This window comes from Sarcophilus harrisii, chromosome 1, assembly GCF_902635505.1.
Source record: "Sarcophilus harrisii chromosome 1, mSarHar1.11, whole genome shotgun sequence".
Taxonomy (NCBI): Eukaryota; Metazoa; Chordata; class Mammalia; order Dasyuromorphia; family Dasyuridae; genus Sarcophilus; species Sarcophilus harrisii.
The window spans coordinates 646,881,174-646,898,647 of record NC_045426.1 but is presented as its reverse complement, the minus strand read 5'-3'; the positions used below and the strand labels follow the sequence as shown (position 1 = coordinate 646,898,647).

The following is a 17,474-nucleotide window of genomic DNA, read 5'->3' as shown; positions in this document are numbered from 1 at the left end:
TTGAGAGTCATACATTCCAACTTGGACCTGAATAGAAATCACATCTACATTCCCTGAGTGATCATTTACTATATTCATCAGAGTTGTCCTTGAGGGATGACATTATCACAAGGACCTTTTTCTACTTTTAAGCAGCTCTAATTTTTCTTTACAACAAGCCTAAATGTATCTCCCTAAAATTTATAAGTATTCACCTAGTTCTGTTCTCTAGCATCAAATAGAACAAAACTAATGACTCATTATTATCATTTTCGCCTTTATGGTTTGCAAAGTGATTTACAAATATTACCTCATTTTCTCCTTACAAGAATCTTCAGAGGTAAGAACTATTATGACTTCCATTTTACAGATAAAGAAGCTGAGGCAAACAACAATTAAGTGACTTGCTCAGGCTCACACAGCTAGTAAGGGTCTGAGAGCAGATTTGAACTCACTTCTTCCAGACTCCTGGCACAGATTCCTATCCACTCTACCATTTTGCTACCCTTAAAATACTTTAGAGCAAAGTCCTTCTAAGTTTTTCTTTCTCTAAACGAAATACTGTTCCACAATTTTCATAGGGAGTACTCACAATCCCCTTCCCTGCACGGTCAAAGTACTCTGCATTCACTAGTTTGTCACAAAGTTCTTCAGAAAACATGGTGTCCTAAACTGAAAACAACACAGATGAAGTGGGCAGTGACCATGGGATTGTTACTTCTCTCATTAATAATACCATCGTTAAAGCAGCTTAAGATCATTTCACACATCTAGATCTAGAAGGAGTCTTAGAGGCTATTTAGTCCAATCCCCTCATTTTGCAGAGGAGGAAATGTGTTTGAATTTGGGCTGTTAGATTATCACCCTATTGTTTCATATTGAGCTTCTGCTCCACTAAAATCTCTTCTCACATGAATTGCTTCTTTCCCCATCGTGGATCTGTGAAATTGATTTTTTGAATCTCCTTTGAAGACTTTATATTTATCCCTATTAGATTTAATAAGATGAGCACATCTTTCTGTGAGTTGTTTGAACTATTCTTTCTAGCTTTGAGTCAACTGTAAATTTGATAAAGATTCATTTAAGTCATTGATAACAGTGTTGAACAATTCTGAGCTAAGGACATATCCCTGGGACTCTCAGCTAGAAACATCTAGTCTCCAAATAGAATAGAAATAGCATCATCCAGGACATCTAGGTTGTACAGTGGATAGAGTACCAGCCCTGGAGTTCAGCCATTGATTGCTAGGGTGTCATTGCTTACCTTCCCAAGGCAGTTGGAGGGCAGTGTCCCTTGTCACTCTCCCACTCTGAGCCACTAGAAGCCCAGGGCTTTAACTTTCTCCGAGACAGTTTCCTTCTTATCCCTCCCTCAATCTACCATGTGCCCTCAAGAGGACTTGGGTTCAAATATGACCTCAAACACTTGCTACTGTGTGATCCCAGGTAAGTCACTTAACCCAATTGCACCCCCCCCCAAATTTTAAGCACCATTTATTACCCAGGATTAGTTCATTCAATCTTCTATGAATCCACTTACCTGTACTGTCTTCTACTAGCTCACACTTTTTTATCTTATATACAGTGAGTTTCTTTTTGAATCTATTTGTCTGTGAGACTAAGAAATTGAGTTGTCAATGAGTCTGAGACCAAAGGGTAAAGGTGACTGTATCTTTGAGTTATGAGTTGTTGATCTGAATCCAAGTCAGTCAATATATGGGTCTGACTCTGAGACCATCTGGGGGTCAGTCTTAGTCTCTGTTGTAGGGAGAGAATGTGAATTTGTCACTTGTCTGGAGGAGAGGTGATTTCACAGACACTGTCTTCCCCATTTCTGTATTTGGAGGCAATGAACCGCAATTGCAATGAGATGACTAAAAACAGGCGACAGAAAAGGAGCAGAGTGACTTCCTCAGCAGCTTTCAGGTTCCTGAAGCGATGAAGAGATATCCGCTCAGAGATCTTCAATGGTTAGGTGAGTACTCATCTTTCTGTATTACACTCAGGTGTCTATCTGTTCTGCTGGGCAAGGAGGGATGAGGAAGAAAGAAAGGACAGCCACCTGGCCTGAAGGTTGTTCCTTTTGCCTATAGCCACTTCCCAGAGCTAATGTCCAGAAAAAGGCCCATTCTGGAACTGTTCAAGATCTGACATCCATGTTCACTGCCCAGTCAGGCTCCTCTATTGCACATGGCTCAGTCCCTTGATGATGACAGTCATGATCTTCCCAGACTATGAATTTTTTCAGCCCTGGCCCCATGTACTTCTGTTATAGTGGGAATCTACAGTGGCTTTAAAAAAAATACAGGGTTGCTGAGGCTGAACAAGGCAGCATTTTAGATGGGACAGAGATGTGTATTCTGGGAGAGTAATTAAGAGAAAGATGACCTCTGAATTGAGGATAGAAAGGAATAAAGATAGAGGGCTTTAGAGGTGTGTTTGAACTAAGGAAAGGGCTACTTTGAGGATAAGGCTCCAATTTAGGGAGGGAGGAGATTAAGAATCTGAGTTGAATCAGATTAGAGAGGGCAGGACTTTAACTGTGGGTCAAAAAAGGTTCTCGATTGGGAAAAGGAGATAAATGGTGGTCTAACTGAACAAACCTGAGTGAGCTCAGAGGAGATAAACAGTGTATTAGTCTGAGGGCAGACCAGTTTTAGAATAAGGACCTAATAAGGAAGAAACCTCGGGCCCTCTTCCCAATTTGCCCCTCTGTGTATTCCCCAGGACTCTCAATGTTTACAATAATCTGTATGCCCTTTGAAACCACATGTCTCTCTGCCTTTTGGCCCCATCCACTTCCCAGTTTACTTCAGGGCTCCCTGGGAAAAAACCTTACAAACTAGACTGAATTACTAGCTGGATAAGGAGAGTTCAGTTAATTTGAAAGAAGCCAGGGAGAAGGTTGGGTTTGATATGAATGTGGGCTGCTGAGAGAAGAGGGATATATTCAGGAAGGCCCCTGGGAGGTGGGAAGGCCAGGAGGAAGAATTTGGGTGGCTGTGTAGATCTGTGGACCAGTGAAGTCACGCCACCAGTCCTGTTTTCAGAGAGTTGAAAGAATGGTCATTTAAGTGGGCACCTGGTGGGTCGGGGGAGTGGAAGGATACTCTCTTTGTCTCAGAGTGCTTGGGTCAGGTGAGAGCCTTGGGCTTCCAGTGGCTCAGAGTGGGAGCGTGACAAGGGACACTGTCCCTCCGACTGCCTCGGGAAGGTTAGCAGTGGCACCCTAGTCTAGGGCCAGAATGAAGTCATAGTCCTCCCCCTCTGCCCTCCTCCCCCGGATTGCTACGGTTTGGACATTTGAGATAGCTGCTCTAATTTCTCAGGTATGCTCTCTTGTGCTCCTCCCCGCCCCAACAATTGCTCTCCCACAATCAATCCCCAGGCTACCCCACTATCCTAGCGGTCTTTCTCTCCTCCTGCCCCTTCTCCGGCCTCCCTCCCGCCTCTCCGGGGGCGCGGGGCTCAGCCACATCTGGAAGACATTGGCTGTGGCGGAGCCGCGTCCGGAAAGGAGAAAGGGGGAAGGGCTCGGGGAGGAGCGAGCTGGCTGCAGAGGCGGTGGCTCTCCCCGCCCCACGACCCAGGCACAGCCGGGCCGGCTGGGGAGTCCCAGCCCGAGTCGCGGCCGCTGTGGGAGCGCAAGAGGGGCACGGAGCACTGACTGCGCGCTGGGGCCGGCCCGGCCCGGCCCAGGGATCCGCGCTAGCCGCGGGAGAGAGGCGGCTCCAGAGTCGGAGGCAGAGCCGGGCCCGGGAGGAGCCAGGTGAGCGTGAGGCGCGCGGGAGATTGTCATTGTGAGAGAAGAGGGAAGCGGCGGCACGCTCCCCGCGGACGCTGCCCCGGCTCCCTCCCCAGCCCTCCGCTCGGATTGCGCGGGTCCCAGTCCCACTGGGGCCAGTGGGATCCGGAGGCGAGGGGACCTGCGGCCGAGTGAGGGGGCGCGTGCGCACACAAATTTCCCCTTCCTCCACCTTGGCCTGTAGCCCGGTCGCAAGGAGAGGGGGCTTTCCTCCTTTTTTCTTTCAGGGCTTTCCCCCTTCCCTCTCCCCAACTTCACAAGTTCTTTCAGAGTCCAGAGGGAAGTTTGATGTCCGCTTCTCTTATCTGAGGGCCGGGACCTCTCCGCCTTCTGAAGACCCTCTCCTCTTCTTTCTGGCCCCCTCTTCGCATCTCTCCTCCCCTCTTTTTCCCTCGTCTCGGATGGCAGGAAGTCTGCACGGAGGCGGAGGCGGAATCTGTACTTTCATAGCGAACGGAATGGGGGCGGAGATGGGGCTCCTGGGGACTCGGGCGATGTCAGACGGGACTCGGGCAGAGGAACCCGGCACACTGTTTCGGGCCGAAGTTCCCACTCCTGTGGTTTGCCGAAGAGGTTCTGCGGTAGAGACAGGAACTCTGAAGTCCACCCCACAGAGGAACGAGGGACTAGTCAACTTTCCCAGAAACAGGGGCGTCTGTCCGGCCGGTTCTCTGCTTCCCTTGCTGTCTGCTGCCTCAGTTTCCTTCCCCTTTCCCGGAATGGCGGGGCGTACTTCGGAAGGCAAAACGAGAACCACAGGAGTCAGAGAAGCGTTGTCAGGGATCTCCGGGGACTCGCGCGTGTCACTGAGGGTGTCTCGGCGTGTGCTTGATCCCGCTCCCCGCGAGGCCCCCATGGACTCGAGACTGACTCACAGCAGCGGCGGCGGGGACTTTCCCTAGGGGCTCATGATCGTCAGATGTTCTTCGGGCACAGGGCCCACGAGCAGCCCTAGGGAAGGCATCTTGAATGGAATTGGCCTTCCTCTCTTCATGGAACCCTTAGGCTATGTCAGGGTCTCGGCCCTGGGTCTGCTCCCCAGGATCTGTGTCTGGGTGGCTCTTAGAAGTTCGTCTAATCCCGATTTCCCTTCCCCTCTTTAAGGAAGAACTTTCCCTGGGGCTCAGACACCTTGCCACTTCCCCTCGCTCCTCCCGGTTCCGCCCCCTCTTTCCTTTTTCCCTTCCCTAATTTTCCCTCCAGCACCCCCTCCCCGCCCCCTCTATCCAGAGTTTTAGAGCCCAGCGGAAAGAGAACCCGGCCGCTGGACCGGTCATGCTTGGGAGGGACATTTGGGCTCCAGGCGACAACCGCCCCTACGGGGAAAGCTAAGGAGTCCGACGCCTGGCACCAGAGCCGGGGCCTAAGCCCGAGGAGAATCCAAGGCTAAAAGGCCACAACCTCGGAGATAAGAGGGGCGGCCGGGTGTAGATACCGAGCATTCCAGGGGCGCGATAAGGCACAAGTGGACTCCCGTGGGGGCGGGGCCCCGTCACCATGGAGATGCACTCCGACGGGAAAGAGAGCAGCGACCGCGTTTCCCAGCCCCGGGATTCCCGGAGGTCCCAGGCATTCGCCTCGGAACCCGGAGTCTGGAAGCGCTACCGGCCTTAAAGGGCTTCTCGTAGCGGCCTCCAGGGCAGGCTCCTGCCCAGATTGGCCTCCATATCCGGAGAGGGAGATAAGGATCTCCCCAAGCCTTAATGGACACTTCCCAGTGGCGTCTCCCGATGCTTGGAGCCCGGGGTTGGAAGCGCCGGCCGACAGGTGCTGCGGCCAGTCCCTTAGGGTACACGAGTCCGGAGCCGCAAAGGCCGGAACTACCACGTGTCGAACCGTCTGAGCTATCCTTTAGGCTGGGGTTCTAATTGGATGGAGGGGGAAGAGAAGGGAGATGGGATTAGCCATCCCTATCTCTTCCCCTCCCCCGCCCGGGGGCCCTCGGCCCGGGCTCTTTTGCCTGGGCTTTCTCTGGCTCCCCGCGGGCGCTTCTCCCTTCCCCTGCCTCCTCCCTAGGCCGCTTCGGCCCTGTCCTGCTGGCCCCTCGTTCCATTTTGGGCCTGGCGATTTCCTCAGCCCGCACTGGAAAGACTTTAACTCTTGCGCAGCCGAGCGTGGCTCCGGGCGAGGAAGGAGAAAGGGGCTGCGGTCTGAGTCAGACTCCACTGCAGCCGGAGGTGGAGGCCGGTTAGTGCCGTACATCTCCCTCCCCTGCCCCAGCGCGGAGAACTCTCCCGAGCCCTGGGGGTGTCGGGGGTCGGCTCTGACCCGAGGGGGTGGAGATGCGGCGGGGCAGTGCCTCGCTTTACCATCTGTGACCTTCCGCTCCCTATGGGGGACCCCAAAGCCTAGGAACTCACTTCCCGAGGGGTCCGGCCTTAGCCAGCGGGGGGGTGTGTGAGAAGTGGCCGTGGGTGGCCGGGGTTATGTGTGGGGCAGGTCTGGATTTCCTACATGCTTAACCACACTCTTGTCTGAGGGCAGGAGGAGGAGGAACCTGCTGGTGCGTGTCCAGATGAGTTTTTTCCTTCCGAAATCAACTGTCAATCAATCTGTGAATCTCTGCAGAAGGGGAGAAATCACTGGGCAGATACTAAAAACCGCCCGTGGGAGTGGATGTTCAAAGAGACGCACTTTGGTTGTTAGTGAGTCCCTATGTGGTCTGAGAAGGCCACGGCTTGGGGTTCTGGTTCTTTTAGTCAATATTTCATTTCCATCCAACTCAAGGTCTAAAATTAGCATTAACTTTACTCCCCAAAGGAAGTCCAGAGTTTTCTGTTTCCCTTCTTAAAGCAGCCAAAGGATCAGCCTGAGAATTCAAAGGGCCACTGTCCTCTGCTGAATTTGGTGAGGCTTCTGTAAAATCGTCAAGCAACAGGCCTTTCTCCGGTGGGGAAATAGCCCAAGGATTCCCTCGTTCCTTTATGGGACTTTTGTCACCGTGTTAGGCCAGGCGTGTAAGTCCTGTCCTGGGCAGATTTGCCTCTGGTTGAACTCCATCTGTCATGGAGCCCAAGGTTGAGTCCTGGGAACAAGGGGCCTCTGTCAGCTGAGCTGGGCAGGGCCACAGTCCTGGAGGGAGACAGACAAATCCTCCTCTGTTTCCAAACCAAGACTGATGCCCTCTCTCCTGCCTCAGATTTCCCCCCTCCCTATCCCAGGCAGCCCAGAACCAGCCCTGCAGGACCAGACCCTCAGTCTTGGGCATGGCTTACCCCAAGGCTGGACGGTCTGCGGGAGTCTTGGGGCAAGAGCTCCTTAGGAAGACCCTGGCAGCAGCACTAATTGAGGGTACAGGGACCCACACAAGGTGAATTCCCAGTCCCAGGGTAGGTATTATCTGTCAGGACCAAGCTGACTGGGAATGGAGACAGGGAAGGAACTGGCTCCTGTTTCTTGTTATGATGGCATTTGGGGGAGCTGGTTCCCTACCACCTGGGTTACGGGCTCCCCTCCAAGGCTTTATCCCAGCCCATGAGGGGAGACCCAGGGTTATAGAGCAGCACCTACTGAAATATGAAGAGGTGAGTGGGTGGGGGTGGGGAGAAGGGCGGGATACAGTTGCACTCCTATATGGGAGAGGCTGGTCTGACAGGGAGCATGAAACTGGATGAACTGGGGAAGCTTTCTCTCTGGAGAGATTCCCTTTCCCCACCCCTCTCCCCTTGCCCTGTACAACCTAGAAGAGGCCCCTTCTTGTTTTGAGTTGGGCCGGGAGACTCAAAATATGTGTCTGCAAGAATCTGGCTGTACAGATCCTGACACACATCTCTCCTTCCCAGTCTGAGCAATGTCTCCATTTGCCGTGTTTGGAAATTTCTCATTTGGAAGCTGGACACTACCCCCAACTTCTTCTCATTCTCTTAGTCCCCCCCTGTTCCCATGAGCTCCTCACACTGCCCATCCCCCCAGTATTCTCTCCCTCATCAGTTCCCTGGACCGGATATGACTGGAGCACGGGCTCCACCCCAATCCAGAGGCCTTGCACATCTGGAATATATCTCAGCACAGGGGTCCTCCCCCCCTCCTGTCTATCCCCTTGGGACACCCTGTCTGAGCTCACCCTCCACCCCCACCCCCATCCTGCTGATGACAAAGAGTTGTTTTTGAAAAAGAGCTGTCTCCTCCCTGACTCAGCCCCTCATCCCCATCCCCCTAAGGCACAAGATTGGACAAAGCGTGTGTGTCCCTTTCTTAGTTCGGAGTGCCCTTCTAAGGCCAGAGGGAAGTCTGTAGCCCCAGACTTCTTCAAGTTTGGGGGTGGGGCTTCATGCTGAGCTCCAGAGTATTCCTTAGAGAGAAGGGCATGGATGAGCTTTTGGCTCCGAGGGCCCAGTAAAACAACCTCCGAAAAGAGTAACCCTTGTAGGACTCGGCCAGACTGGCCTCTCCTGCGCACCTGGAACCACTCCGATGCTTATCGCACAAGCATTTTAGGTAATGGGGCTGCAGCCCCAGCTGGGAGGTGATGCAGAGCAGGGGACAAGGGTGCAGCCTCCCTCAGGCAGGCACGGGCATCATGGGCCCAGGGTGCAAAGGCCCGGACCTGGGCACTCTAGAAGGAGGGTAAGGAGAAAGACCATGGCTCACAATTTAGGTGAGGAAGGTTATTCTGTCTGATAAATACCCAGACACAGGGGTACCAGCGGCCATAGTACAGATTGGGTCTGTAGCTACTGAGGGAATGAGAAGGGGAGTCAGGGATGGGCCTCCTGGCAGGGCTGGATTTTGAACAAGGTTTGGAAAGGGAACAGGTAGTAAATGGTATAAAGGTTGGCAAGTGGCATTAAGCAAAATGCACGTTTGGGGGATGGTGAAAATTTTCCCTTCTGACCCTCTCATGCCTCACTTGGAGCATCAGGATCTGTCCCGGTGATGGGCCGCTGGTCCTACCCTGGGGTGGGGGGACATCCATGCCTGCTCTCCGGGGCTAACAAGGCCTCAGCTGTGACTGGGGGTGTGGAGATCAGCCCTTCCCCTGCCCTCAATCTCCTCAGGTTGCTGACTGACTTGTGTTTTTCCCCCCCAGCTCTCACCACCCCATGGCCTCGGCCTGCTGAGCCCACCTGGCTTTTAGTGGGGGAGGGGGGTGGGGTGTGGAAGAGCACCCCACCCCAGCGGGGGCTGGCCATGGGCAGCCCCTACGAAGACTACCTGAACCCCCACAAGGTGTTTGAACACTACAACTTCACCAAGGAGACCCCGGCCCCCCCAGACACGCCATCCCGCCAGGCAGCCTCGGCGTTCATCATCCTGCTGTGCTGTGCCATCATCTTGGAGAACCTGCTGGTGCTGGCCGCCGTGGCTAGGAACAGCAAGTTTCACTCGGCCATGTACCTGTTCCTGGGCAACTTGGCAGCCTCGGACCTGCTGGCGGGCGCGGCCTTCATCGCCAACACGCTGCTGTCGGGTCCGCGGACGCTGCAGCTGACCCCGGTACTCTGGTTTATCCGAGAGGGCACGGCCTTCATCACCCTCTCCGCCTCCGTCTTCAGCCTGCTGGCCATTGCCATTGAGAGGCACGTGGCCATCGCCAAAGTGAAGGTGTACGGCAGCGACAAGAGCTGCCGGATGCTGCTGCTGATTGGGGCCTGCTGGGTGATCTCGCTGGCGCTTGGGGGGCTGCCCATCCTGGGCTGGAACTGCCTGGGGCGGCTGGACGCCTGCTCCACCGTGCTGCCGCTCTACGCCAAGTCCTACGTGCTCTTCGTGGTGACTGTCTTCACGGCCATCCTGCTGGCCATCGTCGCCCTCTACGTGCGCATCTACTGTGTGGTGCGCTCCAGCCATGCCGAGCTGGCCGGGCCCCACACCTTGGCTCTTCTGAAGACGGTAACCATTGTCCTGGGTGTCTTCATCGTCTGCTGGCTGCCGGCCTTCATCGTGCTCCTGCTGGACACCTCCTGCCCTGTCCGGGCCTGCCCCGTGCTCTACAAAGCCCACTACTTCTTTGCCTTTGCCACGTGCAACTCTCTGCTCAACCCTGTCATCTACACGTGGCGCAGCAGAGACCTGCGGCGGGAGGTGCTTCGGCCCCTGTGCTGCTGGGGACCGCGAGCACGCCAGGACCGAGGTGGGGCCCCTGGGCGCTGCCTCCTGCCCCTCCGAAGCTCGAGCTCCCTGGAGCGGGGGACGCACATGCCCACGTCGCCCACCTTCATGGAGGGGAACACGGTGGTGTGAGGGGGGGGCTATGCTGGCAGGAGATGCATCTTGGGACCCACAAGGGGGTCTCCAAGGCATAAAGGTCGGGGATGGGAGGTGAGACAAAATGCTCTTTCCCCAAAAGCCTGACACCAGAGTAGAGAGCTGTGAGGAGCCGAGGTTGTTACCACTGCCCTGGTAGCGCCTCATGTTTCCTACCCCCCTTACTTGTTCCTTCCCTTGTGTAAATAGCTAATGCCTTTAATTTCCATTTTTCCAGTTTCTGCAGAGTACAGGGGCTCCTCCCTTTCTGTCCTTCCAACTGCACAAGTCCACAGCTTCCCCAAATCTTGACAGCTGACAGTTATAGCTCCTTCCTTTCCTCACCCCACCACATGCTGGGAAATCACAAGATGGGAAGGGGGAGGGTGGCCAAGCCTCATTCTCGGGCTTCTGTGGCTAAATGCGCTGTTGGAGGGAGGGGGGGAGTGAAGGGAGAAGAAGCTGAAGTTCCAGACTTGATGTGGAGGATTGGGGGAACAGGGAGGAGGCCACTCTGTGGAAGGCCTCCCCCCAGGAGCCAGGTTCCCCCTCAGGTCTTCTGTCATCTTCCCCACCCCCACCCCCCATCACTGGTTAGACCAGTTTGGGGAGTAGGGGAGTACTCCTGACATCCCAGATTAAAGGAGAAAAAAACTGGGATTAGCTCTTGTGGGGGTCACAGGCTACTCTCACCAGGGACCCCCAGAGCCAGGTTCCCCCTGCAGGTCTTCTGTCATCTTCCCCCCCTCACTGGTTAGAGCAGTTTGGGGAGTAGGGGAGTGCTCCTGACATTCCAGACTGGGATTAGCTCTTGGGGGTGTCACAGGCTACATTCACCAGGGACCCCAAGTTCAGTGTTCCTGCTGTCCTCATGGCTTGCCTCCCCATTTATCCATTCTTTGCCAACCCCTACAAGCTATGGTTTCCTGCACAACACCTCCAACCCCAGCAGACTGGCTATTATTACCCAGTTCAAATTCTATTGAATGGGAGTTGGAAGAATGAATGCCCTGAGGCTTGCTGTCCTTCCACACCCCCTAAATCCACAGAAAAAAATCTGGTGTCCTGTGGATGGAAGGGAACCAAACGGTACAAATGAAAATGTATATTTATGTCTGTGAGAGTGCGTGTGCTTTTGTGTGTGTGTGTGTGTGTGTGTATGTCTCCATCTCCCCACCCCTTTGTTTTTCCTCAGTGACTTGTAATTTTAATGTTCCACATTTTTGTTTCTCTGGTCTTTGTTGAAGTAACCCAAGGGGAGGGAGAAACAGTTCTCTCCTTCCGATCCTAATGCTTCTTATGGAATGACTAGAAAGTCATTCCCATTGGGGGTGGGATTAGGATCTCACCCGGGGCCTGCTGTCCACTAATAGGGCAAAAAGGTCCTCAAAGGACTCTGAGACTTTTTACCAAAGACAATTGCAATGAAGAAAAAAAGGGGGGAGAGGGACAGACTGCATACTATGTCTGCCTTCTTGAGAAATCCCAAATAGCTCTCCCTTCTCGAAGCACCCGACCTTGGATTGATTAAAACGGTTCAGTTTGACTTTTCTCAGGATTTCCATTTTGAGCACTGTCTTCTGCCAGGGTCCTGCTGCTCGGGGTGAAGGAGAACTTTATGTCCAGGCTTTGAGGGGTCAGCCTCTGACACGTATCTATTCAGGGGTTATGGCTGGGGGTGGGTTGTCTGCCTCTCTATCTTGGTTGCTGCCTGGTGACTCGGGTGCCCTAGAAACCTGCCTCCTTTTTTGCTCCTATTAGGCTCCTGCCCATATCCCAAAGACGGGATCTTGGTGGCTTCTAAAATGGGTTTGCCTTTTCACTCAGGGTAGCCACCCCTCAAAAAAAAAAAACAAAACAAAACCTAATGATTTATTGATTCCCTAACATTTACTGCCGTCTGGGGACTTTTCCATAGGCATTTGTCAGCGGGATAGGGGAGCTGAATGTATATTCAACAAAGTTGGGAACACCAAGTTCTCTGGAGGCTGATTTGATACACATTGGGCCACTCCCTGAAAAGACATTCCCTCCCTTCCCCCCCCCCCAAATTGGTAGGGCATTCTTCTGGAACAATCCCCGCTTAAGGATTATGGGGAAACTGAAGTACAGTTTCCAAGGACAGCTGAAGAGAACCCAGGCATCCAGACCTCTAGTGTCCTTTTAAACCATCCACATCCCCCTTTTATAGAAGGTAAAGAAGAGCAGTGATTTTCTACTCATCGCCACCACTACAGATGGCCATTCTCCCATCCCCTCATCCCCAGGGGAAGGTAAAGACTGACAGCTCCCACTAAGGCATGGAAAAGCTCCCGATGTATGACTTCCAGAACCCCCTCCCTAGTCAGCCTGCCTTCTTGGGTTCCAGGAGAACTTCCTTTTCTCTTTCTATTTACACTGGGCATAAAGTGAGGAAGCTCCTAACAGTGAACTTTAGATTTCCTCCCAAAAATTTTGGGCAGTTGAGATGAAGGTGAGAAGAGGAATAGTTCTCCAGATCATGAATCTCTATTTTTCTGCTAATACTCAGCAATATACAACTAAGCCACATAAGGAATGCTCTTAGATATGTGTGTAAGGAGACAACCCCAAAGAAAACACCTATTTCCTATTTTTAGATACAGAAAAAAGAAGACAGTGTACTGCATACACACAGCTATTCTACATATAGATACTAAAAAACCTGTACAAAGAGACAGAAAAAGATCCGAGTTTCACAAAAACACTCAAGGTGCCCTTTTGGCTTAGGCACATACTCTTTTTAGACTAACCCTTCCCAGGGCCTCCAACTCCACTTAAGATCAGGAAGAATGAGAGTTTGGAGACAACTTTAGAAAGTTGAGCTTTTGGCCAGAGGCATTGGGGAGCAGCTCCTCCAGTGGATACAACCCCACATGGCATTTGGGTGGGGCAATGGTGGGGGAATTTTGAAGAGATGCTTGCATGTGGCACTTGGAAACTCATATTTTAAAATGAGCCATTGAGTTCTGTAGTTTCCCCCTTATTTTGTGCCTCATTTTCCCTCTCTGTAGAATGTTAGCAACATTGACCCCAGGTCCAAATGATGGAAAAAAGACTTTCGAGTTGGCTTTCTTTAATCCAGAACTGTCCCATGGAGATGGAATGACCTATTTCCTCCAATTTTCTGGAGGATAGAGTGGTTCTCATAAGCCAGGCCCAGAAAAAAGCAGGGAGCTGAGCATGGATACAAAATGTTCTGGAGAAAGTTTGGGGCCACACCCCATGTCATAGTTTGGGGATAGGTCAGGGAATCTGATCCTATACCCATTCCTGCATACACACAACTCTCAATTCTACTCTGGGCTCCAGACAAGACTAGAAGACCCAGTTCAGCAGGTAAGAGGGGGTATTCCAACAGGCTTTTTCTACTGCATTTCAGTGAGAGCTTTCTGGGGCATTAGTTTATACAAAACTCAATAGCTTGATTGAGTCAAAGGTGTGAGAATAGGGTCATTCAAAGCCCAAAGGAGCTTTGGACACTGAAGGCTGGCTTGTCTGGGTTCCTCTTTGGTTCTGTTGGGCTGAGAAGAGGAGGTGCTAACAATTCTAGGCCCCTGAACTTGTTTACATTTACTGTCCTTTACCTTTGAGAGAGGGAACTCAGTCAAGCTGACAGTCCATGTGTGTAACTAACCCTACAGCTTTGTTGATGACTCAGCTCATTGGTCTTCTGGCTGACTGACCATTATGTCACTGGCAATGTACATTTCCTACTGTGTCTGACCTTGGTTTGGCTGAGACTCAGATTCTTGACTGTTCCACTTCTGAACTCTGCCTCTACCCTTGGGATCACAGCAAGCGGCTGTAATTGGGAACAGGAAAAATGTTCAAAGTGAAAATTCTTGCATTAGCTTGAAGCCTTTTCTAGTTCTGCACTTTTCCACTAAAATTCACCTACTAACAGCCTAGAATGCCAGTTTGCATAGCTTTCTTTCCCTTCCCTTAGTGAATAAGAAAAAAAAGGGGGGGGGTCAGTTATAGGATGGAAGTCTTCCGATTCAAGCCCAGAGCTTTTGAAAGAATCTCTAAAAATGGGAGTTAATTAATTGCAATAAGATTTTGGGGTCTGCTGACTCTTAGGCATCCAGCATCATCAAATGGGTAATAGGAGCTAATGAATTACATCAACTGACTGATACTGACAGGCCAACACGTCCTAACTGAACAAGTTGATTGACCTTGTTACTTCAGTTGTCTCCTTTATAAAATGAGAGTTGGATGAGATGATCTCCTAGCTTTGAACTGAACCCTAAGTTCTTTTTTTTTTTTTTTTTTTTTTTTTTTTTAATTTAATAGCCTTTAATTTACAGGATATATACATGGGTAACTTTACAGCATTAACAATTGCCAAACCTCTTGTTCCAATTTTTCACCTCTTACCCCCCCACCCCCTCCCCTAGATGGCAGGATGACCAGTAGATGTTAAATATATTAAAATATAAATTAGATACACAATAAGTATACATGACCAAAACGTTATTTTGCTGTACAAAAAGAATCAGACTCTGAAATATTGTACAATTAGCTTGTGAAGGAAATCAAAAATGCAGGTGTGCATAAATATAGGGATTGGGAATTCAATGTAATGGTTTTTAGTCATCTCCCAGAGTTCTTTTTCTGGGTATAGTTAGTTCAGTTCATTACTGCTCCATTAGAAATGATTTGGTTGATCTTGTTGCTGAGGATGGCCTGATCCATCAGGACTAGTCATCATCTAGTATTGTTGTTGAAGTATATAATGATCTCCTGGTCCTGCTCATTTCACTTAGCATCAGTTCGTGTGAGTCTCTCCAGGCCTTTCTGAAATCATCCTGTTGAACCCTAAGTTCTTATGATGCTGACATTGACTGAATAAAAAATTAATTGATGCTAAAAAGACTGACACTGACAGATGAGGTTGACTGACAGGTAGTTGATAAGACAGACTGTTAGGCAGTAATTGACAAGATATAATGTTTATAATGTTTGGTTGACAGAATAACTATCAATATAGAGTGACAAAGAAAGGCTGAATAAAAGTAGTGATTGAAAAGACAGTGTGTTAGGGGTTTACTAGACAGAAAAAAAATGGTTGGACCAGACAAGCTGACTGTAGGCAGTTGTGGTGTTCACTTCTTTTCTAAAATACGATGTTTCTTTGGGAGCAGGTTTCTCAAGGGGCTTCTGGAGGCAGCCTTAGTTTCAATTCAGATCAACAATCACCTCTAATGCAGCCAGCTGTTAAAAGTTCAAATCCTTTATTGTCTCTTCCAAAATAGCCCGGTTAGTTTTCTTAGAGGCCTATCTCCCTCCTTGATTCCAAGAGTTCTTGCAGCTTGTCTTTTGTTGCTTCCAGCTCCCTCTGAATCTGCAGTTCTACTCTTCTCAACTGACTGACTCTAAGAGATCATATATAAGAATCTCTTAAAGGTGTGAACCCAAAGGTTGATTCCTCCTCTGAGAAAGTGGGATTGTGGGAGGTGTGACTTTGTGAATCTCCCGGACTTGTGAACTCTCAAAGGTGTAAACTTAAGCATTGTTTCTATCAATTCCAGTGAGTTAACACCTTGTGACCAAACAGGAAGGGGCTGAGCAGACAGTCTGCAGTTAGGGGTTCACAAGACTAGAGTGAGTGTCTGGCCAGGACAAGCTGCCTGTAGGCAGCCACTGACCGAACAGGCTGACTACAGCAGAGGCTGAGCTTAGAGCGCAGGCGGGCTATAATGGAGGCCGTGTTGGAGAAGTTTCAGCTATCATCTAGAGATAGAGGTGGGTCCTCAGGATCCAACCTCCTCCAAAAACATCAGGGTCTAACGGCTACCTTTCCCCTTCTCCTTCAGCCTTGCCCTGGAATTCCCGAGAGGTTTAGGGTCAGTCCATGTCTTCTCCCCTCTCCTGGCTGCCCATGGTACAGGCTGCTCGGCTCTCTTCCCCGGGACCACTAGATGACATATATCGACCTCCTCCATTTCTACAGCGCCGCGTGGGGCGGGGTTCGGAGGGGACTGCCCTGGAGGGGAGGGGAGTCGGCACCCGGGCGGGCGCCTCCGTTCCCCAAAACCCCCTTCGGGCCTTTGAGTTTGGTTCAGTCCTTCCCGGAATGGTTGCTCAGGCGCCCCCGCCCGTTCTCCGGCCAGCCACCCCCCTCCCAATTGGTATATCCCTCTCCAATCCCCCTTCCCACCCCCAGCATCGGCGGTTCTGGTTTCCGCGCGAAAAGCCGGCGGTCCGCGCGCTATCCACTGCGCGGCTGGAGCCGGTTCCCTTCCGTCCCCCCCGCCCCCCAGGTCCCCGTCTGTGCTCCGCGCTTGGACACGCGAGATGCCCGCCCGCACTGGCCCGGCCCCGGTGGCCGCGCCGGGCTCGCCCGCGCTCCCGCTGCCGGAGGAGGTCCGCAGACGGTAAGTGTCGCCCGCCCCGGACTACCGGAGCTCGGGCCGCACTGGGCCGGGCCGGACTGGGCCGGGGCCGCCGCGCGCCGGCGGCTTGACAGGCCCGGCCGGTGCCGGGCCGGGCCCCGAGTCAGGGCAGATGGCTCGCGCGCGCCGGCGGTTGGCCGTTGGCTGGGCTCGCGGCCGCGGGTCCCTCCGGGGGCGTCGGTCCGCGAGGGCCCCGTCTGGCGTAGCTGCCGCCGCCGCCCTCCCCGCTCCCCGGGACATTTGGCGCCAAAACGCCGAGTCGAGTCTCGGAGGTGCGTGTGGAGGGAGGCGGGCGGCCCTGGCCTGGGACCTCCTTGTGCTGCCCGTGGCCTTGCCCCCAGACGGGACTGTCAGCTGTAGCCCGGAGGCCGGGGGGGTGGGGACGCCCCCGGGAGGCGGGGGCGCGGGGGTCTAGCGGTGCCTGTGACAGGAAGTGGGGGGTGCCGCCGCCGCAGCCCCCGCCCCCGCCTGGGGCCCCTCCTCACTTGCTGCTTCCCTAGCGGGGGTCGGGATTGGTAGGCTGGGGCGTGTGGCTACTGGGGGGCAGGCCGCATCTGACCCAGGCAGAAGAGGGGTGCAGGCCTCCCCGGGTCTCTTTGGGAAGGCCCCCGGGCGCTTCTTCCCCCTCTGCCCCCCCAGTTGGGGTGGGCTCTATCCGGCGTCTCCTCCCGAGACATTCATTCTTGGGGCACGAGGCGGAGAGGGCAGGACTGCCCGAGGCATGGAGTTTTCTCTCCCTTAGGATTTGTACCCTGGTCGTCTCTCTCATCCATTTCTCCCTATGCCTGTAAAGACCTAGGAACGGCCCCCTTGGGCCGTTTCTTTGGTCTCTTTCATGAAATTAACAGCAGAGTTACTCATTTGGAAGCATTATTGCATTTCCCTGCAGATTGATTGGTAGCAAGGGTTTGTGTTTGTTGCGTGTAATTGTGGTAGCAAATGCAAGTTCCCTGGGAAGGAACCTATATCAGATATCTAGCTGTTAGTTTGTTCTTTCCAGTGCCATTACAAGCACAATTAATTAGCTACAATTGTCTTTATTATGGAAGGATAACCTTTGATTACTTTGCTACGTAATTTGTATT

At 52.4% G+C, this 17,474-nt stretch overlaps 2 protein-coding genes across 3 annotated transcripts in view; both read left to right on the top strand.

Annotated features, from left to right (window-relative positions):
* Positions 1-1,456: 1,456 nt before the first annotated feature.
* S1PR2 (sphingosine-1-phosphate receptor 2) lies at positions 1,457-14,010 on the top strand. Of its 2 annotated transcripts, none has more exons than XM_031947496.1 (2): positions 1,457-1,954; positions 8,814-14,010. In XM_031947496.1, the coding sequence occupies exons 1-2, from the start codon at positions 1,918-1,920 to the stop codon at positions 9,965-9,967; spliced, it is 1,191 nt and encodes a 396-aa protein (XP_031803356.1). In that variant the 5' UTR covers positions 1,457-1,917; the 3' UTR covers positions 9,968-14,010. The 2 variants fall into 2 exon arrangements, with proteins under 2 accessions (XP_031803356.1, XP_031803357.1); XM_031947497.1 differs by lacking the exon at positions 1,457-1,954 and adding an exon at positions 3,337-3,748.
* A 2,100-nt stretch (positions 14,011-16,110) lies between these two features.
* LOC100934323 (DNA (cytosine-5)-methyltransferase 1) overlaps positions 16,111-17,474 on the top strand; it is a 40,982-nt gene continuing 39,618 nt past the window's right edge. The window contains exon 1 of the mRNA XM_031947495.1: positions 16,111-16,371. Coding sequence (XP_031803355.1) covers positions 16,292-16,371 — 80 coding nt within the window. The 5' untranslated portion in view covers positions 16,111-16,291. The remainder of the gene's footprint in view (positions 16,372-17,474) is intronic.